This window comes from Urocampus carinirostris, chromosome 8 (genome assembly GCF_059441175.1).
Source record: "Urocampus carinirostris isolate Australia breed hairy pipefish chromosome 8, RoL_Ucar_1.0, whole genome shotgun sequence".
NCBI lineage: Eukaryota > Metazoa > Chordata > Actinopteri > Syngnathiformes > Syngnathidae > Urocampus > Urocampus carinirostris.
Genome location: NC_142356.1, coordinates 3604533 through 3630509, shown reverse-complemented (window position 1 = coordinate 3630509; position 25977 = coordinate 3604533). Strand labels below are relative to the sequence as shown.

Below are 25977 nucleotides of genomic sequence, written 5' to 3'. Positions count from 1 at the left end.
CTGTCTCTTTCTCTCCTTGCATCTCCTTCTCCCTCTCTCTCTCTCTCTCTCTTTTTTTTCTCTTTCACTCGCTGTTTCCCTCTATTTTTTCTCTTTTTTTCTTTGTCTCTCCCCTCTCTAAATCTTTTTTTCTCCTTTTCTCTCTCTTTCTCCCTTTGCATCTCCTTCTCTCTCTCTACTTCTCTTATTCTCTTTTTCTCATTTACTCACTGTTTCCCTCTATTTTTTCGCTTTTTTTCTTTGTCTCTCTCCCCTCTAAATCTTTTTTTCTCTTTTTCTCTCTCTTTCTCTCCTTGCATCTCCTTCTCCCTCTCTCTCTCTCTCTCTTTTTTTTTCTCTTTCACTCGCTGTTTCCCTCTATTTTTTCTCTTTTTTTCTTTGTCTCTCTCCCCTCTAAATCTTTTTTTCTCTTTTTCTCTCTCTTTCTCCCTTTGCATCTCCTTCTCTCTCTCTCTCTCTCTCTCTACTTCTCTTTTTCTCTTTCTTTCTTTCTTTTTTTATATTTCTTTCTTGTCTTTCTTTCCTTCTCTCACTCTCTCTTTGTCACTCTCTTTTTTTGCTCTCTATCTTTGTCTCTATTCCTATCTCTCTTTTTAATCTTTTTTTCCTCTCTCTCTCTTTCTCCCTTTGCATCTCCTTCTCTCTCTCTCTACTCCTCTTATTCTCTTTTTCTCATTTACTCACTGTTTCCCTCTATTTTTTCTATTTTTTTCTTTGTCTCTCTCTTCTCTAAATCTGTATTTCTCTTTTTCTGTCTCTTTCTCTCCTTGCATCTCCTTCTCCCTCTCTCTCTCTCTCTCTCTTTTTTCTCTTTCACTCGCTGTTTCCCTCTATTTTTTCTCTTTTTTTCTTTGTCTCTCCCCTCTCTAAATCTTTTTTTCTCCTTTTCTCTCTCTTTCTCCCTTTGCATCTCCTTCTCTCTCTCTACTTCTCTTATTCTCTTTTTCTCATTTACTCACTGTTTCCCTCTATTTTTTCGCTTTTTTTCTTTGTCTCTCTCCCCTCTAAATCTTTTTTTCTCTTTTTCTCTCTCTTTCTCCCTTTGCATCTCCTTCTCTCTCTCTCTCTCTCTCTCTACTTCTCTTTTTCTCTTTCTTTCTTTCTTTTTTTATATTTCTTTTTTGTCTTTTTTTCCTTCTCTCACTCTCTCTTTGTCACTCTCTTTTTTGCTCTCTGTCTTTGTCTCTATTCCTATCTCTCTTTTAATCCCCTTTTCTCTCTTTCTCTCTCTCTTTCTTTCTCCCTTTGCATCTCCTTCTCTCTCTCTCTCTCTCTACTTCTCTTATTCTCTTTTTCCCATTTACTGGCTGTTTCCCTCTGTTTTTTTCTCTTTTTTTCTTTTGTCTCTCTTCTCTCTAAATCTTTTTTTCCTTTCTCCCTCTTTTTCCCTTTGCATCTCCTTCTCTTTCTCTCTCTCTCTCTCTACTTCTCTTAGTCTCTTTTTCTCTTTCACTCGGGGTTTCCCTCTATTTATTCTCTTTCTTTCCTTCTCTCACTCTCTCTTTGTCACTCTCTTTCTTTGCTCTCTGTCTTTGTCTCTATTCCTATCTCTCTTTTTAATCCCCTTTTCTCTCTCTCTCTCTTTCTCCCTTTGCATCTCCTTATTTCTCTCTCTACTTCTCTTATTCTCTTTATCACATTTACTCGCTGTTTCCCTCTATTTTTTCTATTTTTTTTGTTTCTCTCCTCTCTAAATCTTTTTTTCTCTTTTTCTCGCTCTTTCTCCATTTGCATCTCCTTCTCTCTCTCTCTCTCTCTACTTCTCTTAGTCTCGTTTTCTCTTTCACTCGCTGTTTCCCTCTATTTTTTCTCTTTTTTTCTTTGTCTCTCCCCTCTCTAAATCTTTTTTCTCTCTTTTTCTCTCTCTTCCTCCCTTTGCATCTCCTTCTCTCTCTCTCTCTCTCTTTCTCTTTCTCTCTACTTCTCTTATTCTCTTTTTCTCATTTACTCACTGTTTCTCTCTATTTTTTCTCTTATTTTTCTTTGTCTCTCTGCTCTCTAAATCTTTTTTCTCTTTTTCTCTCTCTTTCTCCCTGTGCATCTCCTTCTCTCTCTCTCTCTCTCTCTCTCTCTCTCTCTCTCTCTCTCTCTCTCTATACTTCTCTTAGTCTCTTTCACTTGCTGTTTCTCTCTATTTTTATCTTTTTTTTTCCTTCTCTCTCTCTCTGAATCTTTTTTTCTCTCTCTTTTCCCTCTATTTCTCCTTCTCTTTCTCTGCTTTCTTTCTCATGACTTCCATTAATACTCAAACAAATAAACAGGACTTTCTTTCTTTGACTTTGACTATGGATTCTGTATCGTCTACGTTTTCTTTTTGTTTTTAGCATACAAAGCCTGAAGTAATGTCAGCTCTCGAGTACTCGAGTACTCATAATAATCCTCATGAATGAAATCTAACTTACTGCCATGATACAGATGGTCAAGTAGACATAGCCTACTGTACTTCGAGTATTTTGCTCACAAGATAAGTCAAGTGTTAAAGAATATTAAGAGGATAAATCACAATCTCTAATGGGACAACAACTGCTCAAGTAGACATATGCTACTGTACTTTAAGTATGTTCACAAAAGTATAACATTCTGATTCCCGTCAAGGTCGAGCCACTGGAAAACGCCAAACCAGACCGGAACCGGGCCCGGTTTCTGTGGAAACGTCCGTCCGGATTGAGCGGAATCGGGACGGACAGCTCCATATGCGATGTGTCATCCCCGTGGGGGTATTGGGGACGCTGGGACCGCCTTTTCCCGCCACGGCCGCGGCGTTAAAGGTCTGGCGTGGCCACGAGGCTCCCGGCCCGCTTTCCGCCAGCTGCACAGCGCATGAAACCGACCTTCATTAAAACCATTACATGCGTGAGGGGGCCCCGCTTCCCTCGGGGGCCACGATAACAAGCGCGGGGGCCAAACGGAGGGGGGAGGGGGACGGCGAGTGACGGCCATGTCTCCTTAACGTGGGCCCGAAGCTGCCGGGAGTGATGGGGAGTTCGTCTCGTTTTCGAGAAGCGGCTTTTTCGGCTCGGCTCCCAAAAAAGAGCCGGTTTTTATGGGCTCTCGAACGGCTCTTTCGATTATTTTGTTGCTTTAATCAATATATTCGGAATTATTACTTAACTTAACGATTCATTTCTAAAATGTGATATCATAAATAATCGCAGCAAATATTATTTTTTTCACTCTACAGCAGGGTTCTCAAACATACGGCGTGAATGATAATTTATGGCTCCTGTCATGGTTGCCACGGCGCCCGATTGGCCCCGCCTGTGTGGCACCAGCTGCGGCTCCTTGACAGATTGTCTTTCCGTCGATTTAAAGTCAGTGCTCTTATTTTTCCTTTGTCAGTCCGTCAAGGAACCTCTGCCCCGCAAAACGTGTGTTTTGACTCTTATGAACTGTTTGTGTTTCCTGTCCGGTATCGTTCCCGTGTAGTTTGTTCTGTTTATTATTGATCTCCAGTATTGTTCCTGTCTAGTTGGTCCTGTTTAATTTCAATATCCTGTTTTGATATCAATCCTGTCTCTCCCGTTGTTTAATATCAGTTTTTTCTGTTTCATTACGATATCCTGTTTTGATATCAATCCTGTCCGTCCCGTTCTTTAATATCGGTTTCCAGTTTCGTTCTCATCTAGATTGTCCTGTTTGATTTCGATATCCTGTTTTGATATCAAACCTGTCCGTCCCGTAGTTTAATATCAGTTTCCAGTTTTGTTCCCGTCTAGATTGTCCTGTTTAATTTCGATATCCTGTTTCTATATCAATCCTGTCCGTCCCGTTCTTTAATATCGGTTTCCAGTTTCGTTCCCATCTAGATTGTCCTGTTTAATTTCGATATCCTGTTTTGATATCAATCCTGTCTCTCCTGTTGTTTAATATCAGTTTCCAGTTTTGTTCCCGTCTAGATTGTCCTGTTTAATTTCGATATCCTGTTTCTATATCAATCCTGTCCGTCCCGTTCTTTAATATTGGTTTCCAGTTTCGTTCCCATCTAGATTGTCCTGTTTAATTTCGATATCCTGTTTTGATATCAAACCTGTCCGGCCCGTAGTTTAAAATAGGTTTCCAGTTTCGTTCCCGTCTAGATTGTTCTGTTTAATTTCGATATCCTGTTTTGATATCAAACCTGTCCGTCCCGTAGTTTAATATAGGTTTCCAGTTTCGTTCCCGTCTAGATTGTTCTGTTTAATTTCGATATCCTGTTTTGATATCAATCCTGTCTCTCCCGTTGTTTAATATCAGTTTCCAGGTTTGTTCCCGTTTAGTTTGTCCTGTTTAATTTCGATATCCTGTTTTGATATCAAACCTGTCCGTCCCGTAGTTTAATATCAGTTTCCAGTTTCGTTCCCGTCTAGATTGTTCTGTTTAATTTCGATATCCTGTTTTGATATCAATCCTGTCTGTCCTGTTGTTTAATATCAGTTTCCAGTTTTGTTTCAGTCTAGTTTGTCGGGTTTATTTTCGATATCCTGTTTTGATATCAATCCTGTCTGTATCGTCCTGTCCGATATCGTCACCATCTGTTTGATATCTGCCGGCTAATCGAGCTGCTACGTTGAACAACGACACATCACCATCTCGAACGGGAACCAGCAATTGATTGGCGGGGATCTGGCTCCTGTCTTTCACTTCAAAGAGCCGGCTTATAGAGCCGTTCCGGTCGCCAACAACATATCCCTACTTACAAAAAAAAAAAAAACATTTTGAAGGAAGCCTGCTCCTGATCAATGGGGAGCCATCTCCTGTCGTTCACTTAAAGGAGATGGCTTCGCCAACAACACATCTTTATTCAGGTGAAAAAAAAACGTCTTGAACGGAGCCGGTTCTTGTCGTTCACTTCATAGAGCCGTTATGTTCGCCAACAACACATCGATATCTCAAATAGGATACTTAGATGGGGAGCAAGCTCCCTTTGTTCACTTCAAATAGAGCCGGTTGAAGGAAGCTAGCTACTGACCAATGGGGAGCCATCTCCTGTCGTTCACTTAAAGGAGATGGCTTCAACAACAACACATCTTTATTGAGGTAAAAAACGTCTTGAAGGGAGCCGGCTCCCGTCATTCACTTCAAAGAGCTGGCTCATAGAGTCGTTACGTTCGCCAACAACACATCAATATCTCAAATAGGTACTTGGGTGGGGAGCCAGCTCCCTTTGTTCACCACAAAGAGAGCCTGTTGAAGAGAGCCAGCTAATAGAGCCCTTACGTTCACTGATGACACAATATTATGTCTAATGGGAGCCGCCCCTTGATTTGTGGAGAGCCGGCTCCTGTCGTTCACTTAAAGCAGCAGGCTCCTAGAGGCGTTACGTTCGCCAACAACACATCAATCTCTCAAATAGCATACTTAGGTGGGGAGCCAGCTCCCTTTGTTCACCACAAAGAGAGCCTGTTGAAGGGAGCTGGCTCCCCACTAATCGGGAGCCAGTTCTTGTCATTCACTTCAAAGAGCCGGCTAATAGAGCTGTTACGTTGACCAACGACACATCACCATCTCGAGTGGGAACCAGCAATCGATTGGCGGGGAGTCAGCTCCTGTCCTTCACATCAAAGAGCCTGCTCATGGAGCCGTTCTGTTCGCCAACAACACATCATTATTGCGAATGGGGACCTGCAATTGATTGGCAGGGATCTGGCTCCTGTCGTTCACATCAAAGAGCCTGCTAATAGAGCCATTCCGTTCGCCAATGACACATCTGAACTTGCCCAGAGGTTGTGACTAAGACTATGACTCGGTTCGTCTGCCTCGTGCCGGACGGGCCGGGTCGTCCGCTAGCGGGGACAGGCGTCTTGTTGCCATGACGATGCGTCCTACCTGACTCAGCCCCCCCCCCTTGGGGGCCCATCGCGGGTCAGCGGGCTTAAGAAAGCCGAGACCTTGCCGAGAATTTTCAAGTTTCAAAGTCGAACTTCTGCTTGATTGGCTGCACGAAATAGTTTGTGTTTAAAGGGACAGTGTGTAGCATTCGACTGCTAGATGGCGCTGTATTGTGTAGTGCAGTGGTTCTTAAATAGTGGGGTTATGTCAAGGGGGGCGGGCTTGATCTTTGTGAGAATTTATTTTATTTTTAACTGTCCTAGAATAAAGTGCAACTGCACCTCCACTACACTAGGGGGCAATGGCACACTTATTGAGGGGGTTTTCTTCTTCCTAGGGAGGCATGACAGAAAATAACTAAGAAGCACTCCATTCAAGTAAGCCAGGGCTGTCTAAGTCAAGTTAAGTCCTGTTTATTTGTTACGTCCTTAATCACAAAGAGTCTCAAAGGGCTGCACAGACCACAGATTATGGCAAACCACAGACTATTATGACACCATCCCCTGATCTAAAACCTACATGAGGGCAAGGAAAAACTCAGAAACCTCAGTATGAGTCAAGTCATGTTTATTTGTTTGGCCCTTCATCACAAAGAGTCTCAAAGAGTTGTACAGACTACAGACTATGATGACACCCTCCCCTGATCTGGAACAAACATGAGGGCAAGGAAAAACTCAAAAACCTCAGTATGAGTCAAGTCAAGTCATGTTTATTTGTTTGGCCCTTATTCACAAGGAGTCTCAAAGAGCTGTAGAAACTACAGACTATTATGACACCCTCCCCTGATCTACAACCTACATGAGGGCAAGGAAAAACTCAAAAAACTCAGTATGAGTCAAGTCAAGTCATGTTTATTTGTTTGGCCCTTAATCACAAAGAGTCTCAAAGAGCTGTAGAGACTATAGACTATTATTCCACCATCCCCTGATCTAAAACGTACATGAGGGCAAGGAAAAACTCAAAACCTTCAAGTCAAGTCATGTTATTTGTTTGGCCCCTAATCACAAAAAGTCTCAAAGAGCTGTAGAGACTAGAGACTATGATGACACCCTCCCCTGATCTGGAACAAACATGAGGGCAAGGAAAAACTCAAAAACCTCAGTATAAGTCAAGTCAATTCATGTTTATTTGTTTGGCCCTTAATCACAAAGAGTCTCAAAGAGCTGTAGAGACTATAGACTATTATTCCACCATCCCCTGATCTAAAACCTACATGAGGGCAAAGAAAAACTCAAAAATGTTAAGTCAAGTCATGTTTATTTGTGACACCCTTAATCACAAAGAGTCTCAAAGAGCTGTAAAGACTACAGACTATTATGACACCCTCCCCTGATCTAGAACCTACATGAGGGCAAGGAAAAACTTAAAAACCTCAGTATGAGTCAAATCAATTCATGTTTATTTGTTTGGCCCTTAATCACAAAGAGTCTCAAAGAGCTGTAGAGACTATAGACTATTATTCCACCATCCCCTGATCTAAAACCTACATGAGGGCAAGGAAAAACTCAAAAACCTCGAGTCAAGTCATGTTTAAGTCTTTGAGCAGAGTCACAAATCACAAAGAGTCTCAAAGAGTTGTAAAGACTACAGACTATTATGACACCATCCCCTGATCTAAGACCATGAGGGCAAAGAAAAACTCAAAAACCTCAACAAGTGAAAAATAAAGAAAACTTTATTTTTTTCTGTTTCTATTTCTTTCTCTTTATTTTCCTCTCTTTTGTCTCTTTTCCCCACTTTCTCTCTTCTTCTTTTCTCTCTTTTTCTGTCTTTCTCATTTTTTTCTCCGTCGCTCTCTCTCCTTTTCCTTCTCTTTTTTTTCTCTTTTCCTTACATTTTTAGCCAGCCTTTCTCAAAGACAGACAAGAAGATTTATATATTTTTAAAGGAATAAAAAATTAAGAGAGAAGACAGAAGAAAAAAAAAAGAAATGTAGGGGATAAGAAAGAAAATATAGGAAAGAAAAAAGGAATTGAAAATAAAAACGACAAAAATGTTTCTTTTTTTCTTTAGATTTTTTCCCTAGCTTTACTTTTTGTCCTACTTCTTTTTTTCATTTTCTCTTTTTATTGTCTATTCTTTTCTTTTCTTCTTTCTCTTCTTTTCAAAAGTAACAAGATACGTTTTGGTCACTTTGAGTCTCTTTCTTCTTCCGTTATGCTTTTAGCACTCGAATACTGCGGCATCTAGTGGGAAAATAATACCTACTGTGTCTTTAAACTTCATATTAAGGCGGGGGCCACAAACTATCATCGCAAGGTTCCGTCCTAAACTCCTTCGATTCCGAATGCGTCTCACCTTCCCTCCCACGGTCCCGCCCGGCTGGCGGTTCGCCAGAAAGGGTTCGATTCCCGCAAACGTCAGGGAGCAACCGGGACATCCAAATATGGGCAAAGCGCTTTCTTGTTTTCAGATTTGTGATTTTTCTTTTAACAAACGAGTCAAACCAAAAATGTTGAAACCGTAATCGGACTATTATGTATCGGACCGAATCGGAACCGCGATTGTTAAAAAAAGAAAGTGGTTTTAACGGCGTGTTTAACGCGTTGTTTACCGGCAGCGTGCGTCATGACGCACGGGGGGCGGGGCCATGAGGAGAAAGCAACCAATCAGGATGGCGGGCCGATCATCTCCCGCGCTCTCTCCACCAAAAGGTAGTGGTGGGAATTGAGACTGTGGTTTAGAGAAGCGGCTATTTCGGCTCGACTGATTAAAAATAACAGACTCTTTCAGCTCCCGAACGACTCTTCGGGGTTTTTGGTCGCTTTAATCCATAGAGTAAAAGAGGGAGAACAAAGCCAAGGAATAGAAAAACGGGAAAAAAGAACAGACGAAAAGAAAAAGGACAAAAAGCTAGGGAAGAAAAGACATGAAAGGAAAAAAGAAAAAGAGTGTAAAAGTACTGAAACTGAAGTAGATAGAATAAAAAAAGAACAGGAAAGCATGAAAAAGCACTGAAAAGTATTTAAAGTACTGAAAAATACAAAAAAAGTACATATTACAACAACAAAATAAAAAGCAACCAAAAAATAACAAGGAAAATGACACGGAAATTGCTACAAAAAAAGAAAGATGGGCAAAAACCTAACCCTAAAAATGTAAATCGACCGAAAATAGATTGCAAAATTCCCACAAAACAACCCCAAAAGGACCCTGAAAATAATTTTTAAAAAAAACAGTTTCAAAGGGACAAGACACTTGATTTGTGGGGAGCCAGCTCTCATCATTCACTTAAGCGTGTCTGCTCATAGAGCCCTTTCGTTCACCAACGACACATCACTCTTTCAAAGGGAGCAAGCTCCTGTCGTTCACTTCAAAGAGCCGGCTCATTGAGCAGTTTTGTTCACAAACAACACATGACTATTTCAAAGGAAGCCGGCTTCTGACTGGTGAGGAGCCGGCTCCTGTCGCTCACTTCAAAGAGCTGGCTCATAGAGCAGTTTCGTTCACCAACGACACATCACTCTTTCAAAGGGAGCAAGCTCCTGTCGTTCACTTCAAAGAGCCGGCTCATTGAGCAGTTTTGTTCACAAACAACACATGCCTATTTCAAAGGAAGCCGGCTTTTGATTGGTGGGGAGGCGGCTCCTGTCGTTCACTTCAAAGAGCCGGCTCATTGAGCAGTTTTGTTCACAAACAATACATGACTATCTCAAAGGGAGCCGGCTTCTGATTTGTGGGGAGCTGGCTCCCATAGTTCACTTCAAAGAGCTAACCAAAATCACTGTCTTGAAGGGAACCAAATCCTGATGGGTGGGGACCGAGCTTCGTCATTCAATTTAAAGAGTCAGCTCAAAGAGATGTTCCCTTCGTGAATGAAACATATCTCGAAGGGAGCCAGCACCTGGTTGGTGGGGAGCTGGCTCCTGTACTTCACTTCACAGAGCTCACTAAAATCACTGTTTTGAAAGGAGCCAAATCCTGATTGGTGGAGACCAAGCTCCGTCATTCAATTTATAGAGTCGGCTCAAAGAGATGTTCGTTCGTGAATGACACATATCTCGAAGGGAGCCAGCACCTTGTTGGTGGCGAGCTGGCTCCCGTCGTTCAATTCAAAAGACATTCGCAAACGACATAACTCCATCTCAAAGGGAGCCGGCCTCTGATTGAGGTGAACGACAGAAGCTCTCCACTAAAGAGCCGGCTCAAAAAGCCGTTTTGTTTGCAAACAACACATCACTCTCTTACAAGGTCGCCCGTTTCTGATTGGTGGGGGGTTAGATCACTTCAAAGACTCGCTAAAATAGCTGTTATTTTCACCAACAACAGAGGACTTTCTCAAAGGGAGCCGGCTTCTAGTTGGTGGGGATCTGGCTCCCGTCTTTCAATTGAAAAACACTTATTGTTTTATAGATTTTTATTCTAGATCACAGGTGTCAGGCGGCCCGCGGGCCAGCTCAGGCCCGCAAAGGGATTGAATCCGGCCCGCGAGACAACACTCAGAGAAGCGCAAGAGAAAAACAAATTTCAGGTTGAAATATGTCAACTTGATGTTGCCAAAGAAAGGCTCCTCGAACAAAAACACTGTACTTGTATTTCTCTCTCTCTTTCTCTCTCTCTCTCTTTTCCACCCATTTTCTCCCACTCTCTGTCTCTTTCACTCTCTGTGTCTCTATTTCTCTCTTCCTTTGTTGCTCTTTCTCTCTTTCTCTCTCTGTCTTTTTAACTTCATTTTCTCTAACTTCCTTTTTTCCTTTTCTCTCTTTTCTTTCTCTTTTCCTACCCTTTGCGCTTTCTTTTCTTTTTTCTTTCCTTCTGTCTTTCCATTTTCCTTTGGATTTCTTTCTTCCTCTCGGTGTCTTTCCCCCCTCTCTCACGACTTTTCATCTTTTCTCTCCCTCTCTCTCTTATTTCTTTATTTCTCTTTTTCTTTCTCTTTAATCTACTAGTCCGGCCCCCGACAGAATGTTTGTTCTATCGCGTGGCCCCCCCGAGTTCAAATGAGTTGGACACCCCTGTTCTAGATCATCAAACTGGTCATTTCAAAGCCCGAAAAAAATGCTAAATCAGAAAAAGTAATACGACTTAGCTCCTTAGTTCTTGACAATATTTTAGCTTTAGCATGTTAGCATCCACGGATCTTTCAGATTGTGAGAGAAAATGAATCCTGAAGGATCAATTCAAAGAGTCAGCTTATAGAGCCGTTTTGTTTACGAACGACACATCACGAGCGCGCTTCTCCGTGTTTACTGGCTACGCACCTCAGTACGCGCGGGGGCGTGGCCACGAGGAAAGGTAACCAATCAGGATGACGGAGCCCACCCACCAGTACTCATAAATAGAGCGAACCTGGTCGCCCGCCCGCCTTCAATCAGAGGAATCAGGAAAGGTGAGATTCGAAGAGTGGAAGGAAAATCGAATTAGTCACTGGACTGCGCTTTGATTCCCGCTAAAGGTACCGAATCGAATCGAAGTGTTGCTCTTTTCAGGACTTTTTTTGGACCCAATCTTCTTCTAAATAATGTCCACTCTCTCGGAACAACCTTTTTATGACGACTCGTTTGTTTGTGCTTATGGTCGTCCAGGCGCAGTTCCGGACTACCAACCTCTAAAGCAGAACATGAACTTGAACTTCTCGGAACCTTACCGGAACTTCAAGTGTCAGCGCGCCGAAGCCGAACTCTTTCCTTCTGGTTCCCTCAAGATCGCTTCTTCGGATCTGGAGCGACTCCAGAACCAGAACCAGTTCTCGTTCTGCCGCGGGATCACGGAAGAGCAAGAAGGCTTCGCGGAAGGATTCGTCAAAGCTTTGGACGATTTACACAAAATGAACCAGATGGCTCCGCCGAACGTGTCTATCGGAACCGCGGGGGTTTCTTGCCCCAATTCGGTTTACGGTTCTTCCGAACCGCTCGAGTACACCAACCTGGGCGGGTGTGCAAACAACTACCCGTCCGCTACCATTAGTTACCTGCCTTACCAGCCGCACCACGCCCCTCTCCCATTCACCCACACGCCACCCCGGTTCGGGGTCCTCAAAGAAGAACCGCAAACGGTACCGGACATGCAAAGCAGCGAGTCCAGTTCCCCTCCCATGTCCCCCATCGACTTGGAGAACCAGGAGCGCATTAAAGCGGAGCGAAAGAGACTTCGGAACCGCCTGGCGGCTTCCAAATGCCGGCGGAGGAAGTTGGAGCGCATCGCTCGCTTGGAGGACCGGGTCAAGATTCTGAAAACGGACAATGCGGGTCTGACGAGTACCGCAACGGTTCTGAGGGAACAAGTGGCCCAATTGAAGCACAAAGTCATGACGCACGTTAGTAGCGGGTGCCAACTCGGGTTTTCCGGGAAAGTGAAGTCTTATTAGGACTCGAACGCCCCCCAAAATCCTAAATGGACCTTCCAGAACCGCACGCACGAACTTTAAAGCGTATCCTTGTTTACATTTGACTTGATGACTTAACTTATTCCTGCTGTCGGGCTGAGCCCCACTTTGTATTTGTTTTTCTACCTGTAAAGTTTATTTAAGTAAAAGTATCGCAAATGAGAACTGTGTGTTCTGTTTTTTTGGGAACGCAACACTCATGACGTCATGGCACTCCTTTTATGGGGGGAATTTGCGGAATGACGTCACAGCTCGTCCGGGAACTCAGTCCTCTTGGTCTGAGAAGCTTAAGGGGACTTCCCATTTGTTTTCCTTTTTTTAATAAACTACGAGAATTGAAAAGTGACTTACAGAAAGAAAAAAAAGTGCTTTTATCATCAGTTTAACTACAAGGTTTTTATTATCAGTTTAACGAAAAAGGGGGAGAAAGGGGTCGACCGGTGGAGTTATTGATTACGAGTTGGATTTCGTCAAATATTTGTACTATGTGTTTGATAAAAAATAAAATAGATCTACAAAATAAATGACGTATAATCAGGTATACAGTGCAACCTTCAGAAAAAGATTTTCTCCTAAGCTAAACTTCCGGGTGTGACGCAAATGGGAGCAGCGGGTAAGGTTTTCACAAATTTTACGATTTGGATTTCGGATAATATTTGTACAAAATAGTTTTGTTCTGTCAAATATCACAAAAAAAAAACTACTTAATTCTAGATAACCTAAGTCTACAGTAGTCTATTTAAAAAAGTTTTTCTCATGGGTTGTGACGAAAAATTGGCGCGGCGGACGCAGTTTTCACAAGTTTTACCATTCGGGTTTCGTCAAATATGTTTTTTAATTGTCAACTATCAAAAAATGTTCAAGTTTAATTAAGTCTAAAAAAGTTAACAATACTTAACTTCCGGTACTTTTATGACGAGTTGGACTTCCGGGTGTGACTAAGGGTACGTGGCCGTCAATGTGTAGACAAAGTTTACTATTCGGATTTCGCAAATATTTATACTCACTAATTTTATGTTTAAAACACACATATAATGTTCAAGTAAACTTAAATCTAAATATTTTAAGTCTGCAGCGCCTAACTAATAGACACAGTAGTTGAACTTCCGGTTTTACCATTTGGATTTCGTCAGATATTTGTACTTCGTCGTTTACTGTCAAATTTATTAAAGTCTAAATAATTAAAATCCACAGTAAACTGTTGGAAGTAGCTTATTTTGGGATAAAGCGAATTAGGTCAAAAACATTCTTGAAATAGGACATTTTTGCTTTAAAAAAAGTTTTCGGCGCCATTTTCTTTAGTGTTCCAATAACAAGCTATAATATAACTTAAAATTGTATATATTTTGTCCTTAAATACCAGGTGTGTAATATTTTACAACTAGAGGGCAGTTTGTCAAATGCGAAGGAAAACCAGTACCAAGAGAACACCGTAGCAGCAGGATGCCAGACAAGCTGGGTGGCGACTTCTAGGAAGCGATTCTACTGTGTAAAAGAAATTAATATTGGTATAATAGTTCATGGTTTTTTTCTGAGTGTTCAAGACCACGATTATTTTATTTTTTTTACTGATCGTTATTTCTGTCGCTTTTTAGAATCCTCAGTCGCTATTATTTTTTCTGTGACTCTGCCCAAGATATGATTATACTAAGTAATTATTTTACCTCTTTACATTTTTAATAGTCTTTATTTTGTTTTCTGGTAAAACAAGAATATGAAAAAAGAAAATGTGTCAGTAGAATCATTTTTATTTTTTTTCCTCCCCCTAAATAAGATAAAAACAATCCCTCACCGGACCATATTAAAAATAATCTGCTGCCACCTACTGGACACGGAAAATATTAGTCTGCTGATATCTAGAGAACAGCCTGGATTTTCAAAAAGGTTTGCCAATAATTCTGAATTAGTCTCTAATAAATGAAACCGCTGCGCTGTGACATTCATCTGATGAAGTAGGGATTGCATAGTGAATTTGTCATTTAAAAATATATTTTGATTAATTTTGGGGAAATTGCCATTAAAGGTTCAAAAACACCTAATTTCTACACAATGAACAGTGTAAAGTGGAAAAAAATAATACACGGACCGTTTAATACTTCGCGCTTTAGTTATTGTTGGTTCACTCCATTGTTTTATAGTATAATTTTTATCTCTCTCTGTAGTTTTATCGTATACATTTTTATCCCTCTCTCCTTTTTGTGGTTTTATAGTATCATTTTTCTCTCCTTTTTGTAGTTTTATAGTATAATTTTTATCTCTCTCTGTAGTTTTATCGTATAAATTTTTATCCCTCTCTCCTTTTTGTGGTTTTATAGTATCATTCTTATCTCTCTCTGTAGTTTTATCATATCATTTTTATCTCTTTTTGTAGTTTTATAGTATCATTTTTATCTCTTTTTGTAGTTTTATAGTATCATTTTTATCTCCCTCTCCTTTATGTAGTTTTATAGTATCCTCTCTCTCCTTTATGTAGTTTTATAGTATCCTCTCTCTCCTTTTTGCAGTTTTATAGTATTCTCTCTTTTTGTAGTTTTATAGTATAATTTCTCCCTCTCACCGTCTCCCTGTCTGCCAGTCCGCCCTAACGAAGGCTGAGGACAAAAAAAAGTTGCAACACTCATATGGGGATTTTTACTCTGTATCCCGGGGGTCTTTTTGTGTCTCCAGTTTAATGACTCCATACAAGTAAACAGCACGCCCTTGCGGTGATAAATGGTATGACAACCCAGACCATAAAATCCCAACTAAGCGCATCATTCCAACTGCTTTAATGAAATATCAAATCCTCCCGATTTTGGGGGGAAAAACTCAGTGCTTGAGACTTGGAGACCCACATCCCAGTTGGATACTGGAATGACGAAAAAGTAAGTAACCGGTTAAGAACTTGGATGCGACGATCCCGCAAACGTTGAAAATGCACTTTTCTCGTTACTGCTTGGAGAAGAACGTCTTGCTCTTCTCCACGTCGGGGACGATGGTGTCGCTTCCCGGTTTCCAGCCGGCGGGACAAACTGGAGGACAAAGTGCGATCAGTTATCGCCCCGTGAAAAGGGACAAAGTGCAAAAATGGAAAGAATGCCAGACTGACCTTCTCCGTGTTTGTCGGTGTGTTGGAAGGCCTGCACCAGGCGAAGAGTCTCGTCCACGGAGCGGCCCACCGGGAGATCGTTGATGGTGATCTGCCTCAGGACGCCCTGACCGTCGATCACGAAAAGACCCCTGCAAGATGACGTCGGATTTAAATTCTCTCTCCAAAGGGGTGCAAATGCAGACAATATGTCCCCCCCCCTCCCCCTCAAAAAATAGGACATCTGTATTGATATATAAAATTGAAAGTCCAAATAATCTCATAGAGCAAAAAAAAAAAAAAAGACAATATACATTTCCTTCAATTATAAAACAAAGGAAAACATGATAAAACGAAAAGAACAATATTTTTATTTCATAGAAATAATCTGATTTTTTTTGTTCAAGATCAAAAGTAAAATTTGTTAAAAAATAAAATTAAAAAAAACAATTAAAAGGCCAGTTATAATTACCATTATATGACACATATTTTTAACCATATAAAAATAACTTAAATTAAAAAGCCCAAGCAATTACATTTGTTTCAATTATAAAATAAAAACAAGTACAAATATATACAATTAGATAGATATAGAAGGGAAAGTCACACTTCCAGCAAATAATAAAATAAAAAATAGAATACAAAAATATCCAATATAACGTGTTGATAGAGTATTTCAATAGTGCTACGGAAAATACACACTAATAAAAATAGGGAAATATGCAAATGTGGGGGTGGGGTTTAATGTGGGCTTTTACTCCCCCAGGTGGAGTTTAAGAGCCTCATGGCATGAGGATGAAATGATCTCCTCAGTCTGTCCGTGGAACAAAACTGACAGCAGTTTTATAAATGAAATTAAAAAAGGTTTAATACATTTTCATTTCAGATTTTCTTGGATTATGCAAATTGAAAATAAACTTATACATAAATCATAGTTAGCATCATTGATTGAAGTTAAGGATAATGATATTGATCTTTTTTTGAAAAAGATAAATGTGCGAGTAAAACTAATGCGAGATGTTATTCTTACTTTCATGGGTCATATCTGTTCTTTTGAATGTGTTGGTATAGATGCAGCTTTGAATAAAGGCTAAACAAGGATAACCAATTTAAAATGTTGATTTAGTGCCACCCTTGTCCCTGGTGTCTCCATCAAAAATATACTTTCTATTAAAAAAAAAAAAGGACTGAATTGTATACTTTCAAAAAAATAAATATTTTGAATCAGCATTTATTTTTTGTATGTTTTTTCATAACAGTGCCCTTCTTTCTTCACCTGTAGGAGATGCCGTCGTCCTCCTTGAGCACGCCATAGTCCCTGGAGATGCTTTTGGTGAGGTCGGCCACCAGGGGGATCTTCATGCTACCCAGACCTCCTTGCTTCCGCGGGGTGTTGATCCTGAATGGAGGAAGCGGGAGGTACAAAGTTAGGACAAGCCAGTACTGGATATCAAAACAGCACATATTTACGAATTTTTGTTAATCAGATGTGTTAAAATGGGTGGCGAGATTTCACCAGCAGAGGGTGGGCAACCTATGGCCCACAAGCAGCCAGTCATGCTTTTTCATCTGGCTTAACAAACAAAAATGGTCAAAATATTATTCAAATATATAAATATACAATAGTACAGTGGAACCTCGGTTTTCGAACGCCTCTCAGTTCGAACAAATCGGTTCTCGACCAAAAATTGAGAAATTCTTGCTTCGCTTTTCGTTCAAAAAAATCGGAGTGGCGTACGAGTGTAGATTGCCCCCACCCCTCGTGAAGAACTGTTGTCACGGCAACGCGCACGCCTTCTCTGCTTTCGTTTTTCAAAAGCGGTGAAGGGAGTTTTTTAACTCTTAATTATGCCTCAGAAGAAGGTTGGTGCAAGCAGCTAAGTTGCTACAGGTGAAAAAAGAGGAGTAGTGCGTACAACTATTGCATTTAAGAAAGAAATAATAACAAAATATGAAGAAGGTGTGCGAGTTTCCCTTCTTTCAGGAATACAGCATGGCTTCTGCAGACAACCGCCAAGGTAAGAAATCCTACTCATAATTCTTTTCTTTATCCTTTAACTGCTCACCACTTGTTGTGGAGACCCAGGTGCTAAAGGACTTGTAAACGACCTGATTTTTTTATTTTTACACGTTCATGTTAGCGTAATCTTTCGTACGGAAGATTACGATAACACGAACGTACGATTAGCCTGGGTTAGCTTCATGTTTACTTTCGTGGTAAACATTTAGGGTGTTGGAACGGATTAAAACAAATTTACATTACTTTTAATGGGAAAAAACGACTTCGGTGATCGTACAAAGAAATGGAACGGATTATGGTCGAGAACCGAGGTTCCACTCTATTACCAATAAAAAATGTTTTTGGTGGTTCAACAAAATTAGTACGACAGAAATACTACAACTTTTTTTCACAAAACCAAATATCACCTATTTTGTTTTCAATTTAAAAGGAAAACAAATACTTCAGAAATACTACGATACAAAAATACTACTACAGAATTATTACAACTGAAATACTACAAAAACAGCAGTAATATTAAAAAACACCACGGCAAAAATACAAAAAAAAAATGACAGTAATACTACACAAGTACAGAAAATAATCTTGCTGCAGAAATTCTAAAAAACACTACATAGAACTACAGTAATACTATCAAAACCAAAAGTATCGAATTTAGTGCGAAAGTTGAAACAGGGACCCAATTTTTGCTTTAATTGTGAGTGTTTCAAATCCATTAGGATGAAACCAATATATTTAAAACTAAATATAAAGAAATATACCATGTCTGCATGTATATTAATTTATAAATAAAATAAGGATAGGTCTCCAGGAAGGGCCCCATGGCCAAATTTTATGATTCCAATTCAGCCCACAACTCCAAAAAGTTTTAGACTTTGATAAGTTCCTGGTCAAGCCGCCAGTCTCTTATCTGGAGCATGCAGAGAAGCTGGATGACTCTTGATAAATAATCCAGATTGGGCGGAGCTTCCTTTACAACGGTACAAAGTAGAGTGAATAATGACAAGAAAACAGGAGTAGGAGGGAATTGATGATGGTGAGGTAGTTTGCACAGGCTAATGCAACAAACCAGTCACACTCGCCTAAGTAAAATGATCCTCACCACCGTTAGCTTAGCGCCAGCCAATCGACTTCAGGAATTAATGGACTGAAATAGTTACCAATCATAATGGCTTAAATGGAACAAGGTAGCTCTCCAATGTTAGCATGTAGAGATTAGCTTAATCCTTGCTAGCTTTTATTGGTTTGGCCAAAGTCCTGATCGCTTTTATTGGACACCAAAGGATGATGACAAGAAAACGGGAGTAGGAGGGAATTGAGGATGATGGTGTTGCGGTAGTTTGCACAGTCTAATACAACAAACCAGTCACACTCGCATAATTGCCAAAGTAAAATGATCCTAACCACCGTTAGCTTAGTGCCAGCCAATCGACTTCAGGAATTAATGGACTGAAGTAGTTACCAATCATAATGGCTTAAATGCAACAAGTTAGCCCTCTAAAGTTAGCATGTAGAGATTAGCTTAAGCCTTGCTAGCTTTTATTGGTTTACCAATTGAAACAGTTCAGCTTTAGTAAGTTAGTACCGTAGTGTTTCCATGTAAGCACTGGCCAAAGTCCTGATCGCTTTTATTGGACACCAAAGAATGATGACAAGAAAACGGGAGTAGGAGGGAATTGAGGATGATGGTGTTGCGGTAGTTTGCACAGTCTAATACAACAAACCAGTCACACTCGCATAATTGCCAAAATAAAATGATCCTAACCACCGTTAGCTTAGTGCCAGCCAATCGACTTCAGGAATTAATGGACTGAAGTAGTTACCAATCATAATGGCTTAAATGCAACAAGTTAGCCCTCTAAAGTTAGCATGTCGAGATTAGCTTAAGTCCTAGCCTAAGTCCGGCTAGCAACAGACAAAAACTTTGGGGATGAACAGATTGAATGTCACAACTAAAGTACACATGTAGGACTTAATAGTCCTTAACTGAAGATGACTAGCCAAGTAGTTTTAGCAAAAAAAAAAAAAAAACTAGCCAATGTCCATACTGCAGCTTCAAAAAAGAAAGAAAATGCCTTGTTGGTCGAAGCATCGCATAATGAAATATAAACAACCGCTCCGTGCGCAAATTCCCTCTGCCCCTGAGTGAAAGCCAGCGTCACAGGGCTCGCCTCACCTTGGGAATGAATTCATCACAACTGGTTCTTTTTTTCCAGTTTGATTTTTTTTTTTCTTTTGCCCGAAACTAAAAACAAGGTTTAAGATTCCTCACCAGGCCAAGTGACTGAAATGCGAGTCGACGGAGCAGCCGATCACTTCGCAGCCGATTTTTCGGAATTCTTCTGCCCGGTCGCTGAAGGCCACAATTTCGGTGGGGCACACGAACGTGAAGTCGAGAGGGTAGAAGAAGAACACCACGTACTTTCCTGCAGGACACCGGAGAAAAATAGTAAGAAGTCATGTTTATTTTTTTGGGCCCTTAAGCAAAAAGAGTCTCAAAGGGCTGCACGGACCACAGATTATTGCAAACCACAGACTATTGTGACACCATCCCCTGATCTAAAACCTACATGAGGGCAACGAAAAACTCAAAAACGTCAAGACAAGTCATGTTTATCTGTTTGGCCCTTAATCACAAAGAGTCTCAAAGGGCTTCACGGACCACAAATTATTGCAAACCACAGACTATTGTGACACCATCCCCTGATCTAAAACCTACATGAGGGCAAGGAAAAACTCAAAAACTTCAAGACAAGTCATGTTTATCTGTTTGGCCCTTAATCACAAAGAGTCTCAAAGGGCTTCGCAGACCACAGATTATTGCAAACCACAGACTATTATGACACCATCCCCTGATCTAAAACCTACATGAGGGCAACGAAAAACTCAAAAACCCTAAGTCAAGTCTAGTCATGTTTATTTGTTTGGCCCTTAATCACAAAGAGTCTCAAAGGGCTTCACGGACCACCGATTATTGCAAACCACAGACTATTATGACACCATCCCCTGATCTAAAACCTACATGAGGGAAAACTCAAAAACCTCAAGTGAAGTTTATTTGTTGGCCCTTAATCACAAAGAGTCTCAAAGAGCTTCACAGACAACAGATTATTGCAAATCACAGACTATTGTGACACCATCCCCTGATCTAAAACCTACACGAGGGCAAGGGAAAACTCAAACCCTCAACATGAGGAAAATGAAGAAACCTTGAGACACAGATATTGTCAACATAAAATATAGGTTATTCGTATGCTATAGAATAGAAGTGTTTTTTAAGCTTAGATTTAAACATTTCCACTGAGGTAAAGTTAAATAGTATTTGGAAGTCAACATTACCTTTGTAGTCAGACAACTTGATGTCCTTAAACTGTCCGTCCACCACAGCTGTAGCTTTAAAAGCCGGGGCGGGCTTGCCAATTTGTGCGTTTCCAGATGACATGGCGGTATCAAAGTGACTGAAAAACACAGAAGCACAAATTTGATTACGCTTGATTGGCACCAAAAACCTTCCCGCCCGAAAATTCAATAAGGTGCACCTTCAGTTATTTAAAAGCGCTTTCGAAAGATCAATGTTATGATGACATCGTGTCTAAAGTGAGGCGAGCCATGCGCAGCTGGATTTCGCCCGGGGGAGGAGCTAGTGAACGACTTGGCTGCTTACTGTAAATTCCGGACTATAAGCCGCTACTTTTTCCACAAACTTTCAACCCTGCGGCTTATTCAGTGATGCGGCCAATTTATGTCATTTTCCTAACGGCCGCCAGCGGCGCTCGAGTACAAAAGGTAAGATTTAGACCGGTGGAATAAATGCGCCGAGGAAGACTGCAAGTTCTTAGCTTGTGCATAAATTAAATTAGCGTAGACGTATCCTCACCATGCAAGTTGCAAAAAGAAAGGCACATGACGCAACTTTCAAGCTAAATGCATTCGAGCAGTCAGATAAAGAAGGAAACAGAGCTACGGCACGTTAACTTTACGACGTCTATATGACAAAGTCTCTTTCCCATACTGAAGGAAGACTTTGATGACGTCAGCTATACGGAGGAAGATGAGGACGATTTACAGTGGTTTCTACATGTACGTTATGATTTTTTTTAACAGACCTGTTTACTGTGTCGCTAGTAGCGTTTTGCTACCCTTCACAGGCACGGTTTGGGATTAAAGTTATAATATTATTATCAAAGCTTTGAAAACTCTCTCGGTGTTTGTAAATATGTGTAACCATATATAATATGTATTTGCAACTGTAAATTTTTTCGTAATGTATTTATTTTAGAAACTTATTCTGATATGTTTTGCACGAGCAAATGAGAAAGAAGGGGCGGGGCAAACGCGGGCTGACGGGAAGTTGAGTAAAGGTGAGACGTGTTTGTGGACGCGGCCGACAATAGTGGATATATATTTTTCCCACCCTTACCTTTGGAAATATACACTTTTTTCCTTGGATTACTTTCAACAGGCACCCAGACTCTGCAGGTCTGCATCAAATCTTAAGTACCAGTATCATTTTGCCGGCTGTGATTTATGGACTGTCGGGTATGGGTTAATTTTGTGTTGCATTTTTTCAATGTGGGCGCATGCGGCTAATATACAGGTCCGGCTTGTGTATGTACAAAATCGGTTTTCCTCCCGAAATGTGGTGGGTGCGGCTTATAATCAGGTGCGCTCTATAGTCCGGATTTTACGGTATTTTTCCACACAGGACCAAAATGGGGGCTCAGCCAAGTTTTAGAGTGAACAGAAATTTCTCACACGTCCGTGTGTCCCTCTGCTTCCATGTTTTTCTTCGCTGCTAGCATCATTTTGGCTAATGTTTACATGCCAACACTACAGAGATCAACAAATACATTAGTTTTAAGTGGTAAACACATATATTGGGACATTCAATCCCTTCATCCCATAAGTATTTTTTTAGCCGCTTGCCGGACTATGGCTAATGTATACATGACAAAAAATCAGCAGATTTATTTGGTAACACATACTTTGGTTGGTATCCGCAAGCCCTACTTTTGGCTAAAGTTTACATGCTAACACTACAGAGAGTTTTGCATTGTGATTGGCTAAAAATACCCGAAGTGGGTAGGTATGGGTTTAAAAAGGTAGAATTAACAGTTCTTTTGTTAATTGAATACTTAAGTAAAAAATTTTTATATTTTATTTCACTATACTGGTAAATATTTCATTGTATAGTAAAAATAACCAGCTCGGTGGCCTTGGGGGTATGGCGCCTGCCCCGAGACTGGGAGGTTGTGGTTCAAGCCTCGGCCGAGTCATACCTAAGACTTAAACATCGGTACCCGTTGCCTCCCTACTTGGTGTTCAGCATTAGGGGGTTTGGTCACCTAATGACTCCCAACACCTTAGTTGGGTTGAGCAAAGGGGCTGGGAATCCCCTCCTCTAAATCAATCTCCCAAAAAGAGTCAGAAATGACTCTAGCCACCTCCCTCTAGGGGGATATGGCTGTGGTATATATAATAAAAATAATTGATTAGCACATACCACTGGTTATTTTTGGAAAACGAGGGATTACTGTACTTGTTAAAAAATTAAATACTTCAGAGTAGCAATTACATGTCACGTCCAGAACAAATGGTAGACCCAATCGCGTAACGTTTCTCTTAAGTTTATTGAGATAAAGAGGAAAGGCAGCTCCCGCGATCCAGTGCTTGCTGGACACAGGAAGCAAGCCGCTCACAGAATTGGTTCGTGATCCAAATACGGAAGTGGATCTTCCGGAGCGGGAGATGGCGGTGTCAAGGACAGAAAAAAACAGGTCGATAGCCGGGACAGGAGAGCAAAAACGGGTCATAAGCCAGGGCCGGAGAGCAGACGTGGTCGGAATCAAAAACAGGTTGTTGCGGGAGACAGACGGGGAGATCAGGAAAGGACGGGTGGAAAAACGTGTGCAAAAAACGGGACAGGCAGGAGTCAGAGTTAAAATGCTTGCCTTGTAACAACAGAGGTTTGCTGACGGACTGACAACAGGCGAGTCAAAAGACTTGGCTTAAAAAGGACGTGGAAGCAATCAGGAGCGGGCACAGGTTATACTAATCAGTCATGACAATTACAAGCAGTTTTTAGCTTTTTTTTAATTTTTATCTCTAAACAGATTTACTTCTTTGTCACTTTATTGTCTGGCCGGATTTTTTTAAAGCACTTGAATGCCTTTTGTGTGTTTTATGAGCATTTAACCAATAGATAGATGGATACTTTATTCATCCCCTTAGGGAAATTCACACTTCCAGCAGTATCCAATAATAAAGTAAAAGGAATATAATACATAAATACCCAATGTAACGTGTTGATATAGAGTATTTTAATAGTGCTACATAAAATACACACTGTCATAAAAACACATAAACACATAATAAAATAACACATTTCAAATTGGGATCTAGTAAAATACCTATTATTTATATCGAATATCTTTTAGCAAGTCAGTGCAAATATATTTTTTTTTAATTCAGCAGAGTTCTTTCAGGTTTCACCCCAAATTGTAATTTCTGTGCATCCCTACTTGAGCCCATTTTTTTTAAAGAATTTTTCAGGGGGATCAGTGCACAAATTTTACGCTTTGTGCACTCAAGTAGCGAGTCACATGCGAGTCATGTTCAAACAGCAGAGAACAAAAGCGCCATTAGCAAACTTGCATAACCTTGACATGTACAAAAAAAGGGGGAAGGGGATACTCAACTTTGCAACGCTTAGAGAAAAGAAATACTTGGATGTCATTTTTTTTTTTTTAAAACACATCACAAAAAGATAAAAGGAGTGGTTGCAATTGCAAAAGAACAAAATGAATCATTTAAAATCAGGGGAAAACCAACCTTTTTGAAGCAAAACTAGTTATTGTTTCTGATCAGCACAAATAACTACTAGTTTGATATACCAGGTGGCCACAAAGTCACGCACCAATGTTATTTATTTTTTGTTAATGTATTTTTTTTTAATATAATTTTTTTTTAAATTTCAGATCAGACATGCCATTGACTAACTTCAAATTCTACACAAATTGTACGAGGATGGTAGTGACAGACGTTTAGAAATGGCTGTATGGTTTCAGGTTCAACTCGAGGAAGATTGGTGTATATTACCGAAAAATGACCCAACAGGTCATCGTGTTATTACCAGGTTGCAATGATTAACAGAAAGGTTAGTATACCAGTCAACATCAGCAAATTGTTTAAATATTAATGATTTAAAAAAAATCCTATTATCAAACAATAGTAAACCTTACAAACACTGCGCAACACCCATTTCCTCACAGCAAAAAAAAGACCATCTAGAATTAAAAACAAAAAAGGTAATTTGTGTGAAGGAAGTTTTTCTCATTTACAAACAAACGAGTTTGGTATCTTTCTTAGTTATTTCCCCACTAAGACGATCAGGATTACAGCCAAAAAGGTTCTAATAGAATAAGAAAAAAATGAAAAGTGTATTGCGTTACTTTTTTACAATTTGAAATAAAATGAATAAACTATGGCAAAAATATATACATTGACAAGTATTGGCGAAAAAAAGGCTCATTCAACCAATAAATCATGACAGTTAGAAGTCAAACTTCCAAGTAAAAAAGGAAATAAAATAATCACAACCGATCACGTGAGGAATTTTTAAAACAAGTCCATGGGTTACTTGTTAAGGGGCTACCCGGTGCCCGCGGGCATCATGTTGATGACACCTACATTAGATAAATTATTCTTTAGACAAGAATTACATTAAATTTCTTATAGTATCTTCGCATCTTAATTAGTTTATATTTTGCTCTAAATAACATTTTTTTTAATGAGAAGAAAAAACGTTTGCGTTGAAGTCGAACAAAGAAGTAGGGGCACCACCAGAGCCTAGCTTCATGCAAGCTAACTTTTTCTCGCTTCTCTCACTTACATTATGCACTCAATTTACCCACAGTCACGCAATAATTGCAATGTGAAGGCTTGCAAGAGTAATTTTTTGAATGAATAGATGATAAAAAGTTTTCACCTGTTTAGTTAATCCGAAGTGAAGTTGATGTCAAGGCTGTGAGACAATCAATGGACGATGCACTGAGCCTGCGCGGATTAAGTAGGAGGGGCCAGGGAGTAGGGCGGAAGTGGGAGGTTCCTGCAAAATAAAATTTACGTTACGATTTAGTTCTGTGTTTTACGTTTTGTGTAGTGCTGGCTGGTTATGTAGCATTTATCCTTTACGTTTTTCTTTATTTTGTATTTAATATTTTTGGCGAAAGGTTACAGTAGTTTGTTAAAACGCTATTTGTTCCATTTTGCGATTTCGGCCATATTTTAGCTCTTATTCTGAAGGAAAGAAAGTACTATGGCGTTTCGCAATTGCGATTAATGTTTTCTTTTATATTGTCAAATTCCAATAAAAATTATATTTTTCTTTTCATAACAGTTGGGATTTTGTTTAAATATCATAGCAATTTATGTGAAAGAACCTCGAACATTCTTTTTTTCTTGGGCGTGTGACTTCGATCGGAGCTCTTACTCTGAAGGAAAGAAAGTGCACTATTGAGTTTCGCAATAGCAATTAATGTTTTATTTGATTTTGTCAAATTCCAATGATGATTACGTTTTTCCTTACTTAACAGCCAATATTTTGTTTAAATATTATAGCAGTTTATGTGAAAGAACCTCGAACATTCGGTTTTTTTTCTTTGGCGTGTGACGTCGATCGGAGCTCTTACTCTGAAGGAAATAAGGTAGCCAGTGTCGGTTGTTCTTTTGTTGTTGTTCAGTATCTATTGGGAAATA

At 40.1% G+C, this 25977-nt stretch overlaps 2 protein-coding genes across 3 annotated transcripts; one reads left to right on the top strand and one right to left on the bottom strand.

The window, feature by feature from the left end:
* Nucleotides 1–11113: 11113 nt before the first annotated feature.
* On the top strand, nt 11114–12298 carry LOC148360527 (transcription factor JunB-like). Of its 2 annotated transcripts, XM_088342981.1 has the most exons (2): nt 11114–11203; nt 11334–12298. In XM_088342981.1, exon 2 carries the CDS (start codon nt 11369–11371, stop codon nt 12113–12115), a length of 747 nt encoding a protein of 248 aa, XP_088199107.1. In that variant the 5' UTR covers nt 11114–11203; nt 11334–11368; the 3' UTR covers nt 12116–12298. The 2 variants fall into 2 exon arrangements, with proteins under 2 accessions (XP_088199107.1, XP_088199106.1); XM_088342980.1 differs by having other exon boundaries at nt 11124–12298.
* A 2586-nt stretch (nt 12299–14884) lies between these two features.
* Nucleotides 14885–25310, bottom strand: prdx2 (peroxiredoxin 2). The gene is made up of 6 exons (XM_088341380.1): nt 25208–25310; nt 20560–20678; nt 19493–19646; nt 16477–16599; nt 15222–15352; nt 14885–15144 (listed from the first exon to the last, which is right to left on the bottom strand). Exons 2-6 carry the CDS (start codon nt 20660–20662, stop codon nt 15062–15064), a joined length of 594 nt encoding a protein of 197 aa, XP_088197506.1. The 5' UTR covers nt 20663–20678; nt 25208–25310; the 3' UTR covers nt 14885–15061.
* Nucleotides 25311–25977: the final 667 nt, after the last annotated feature.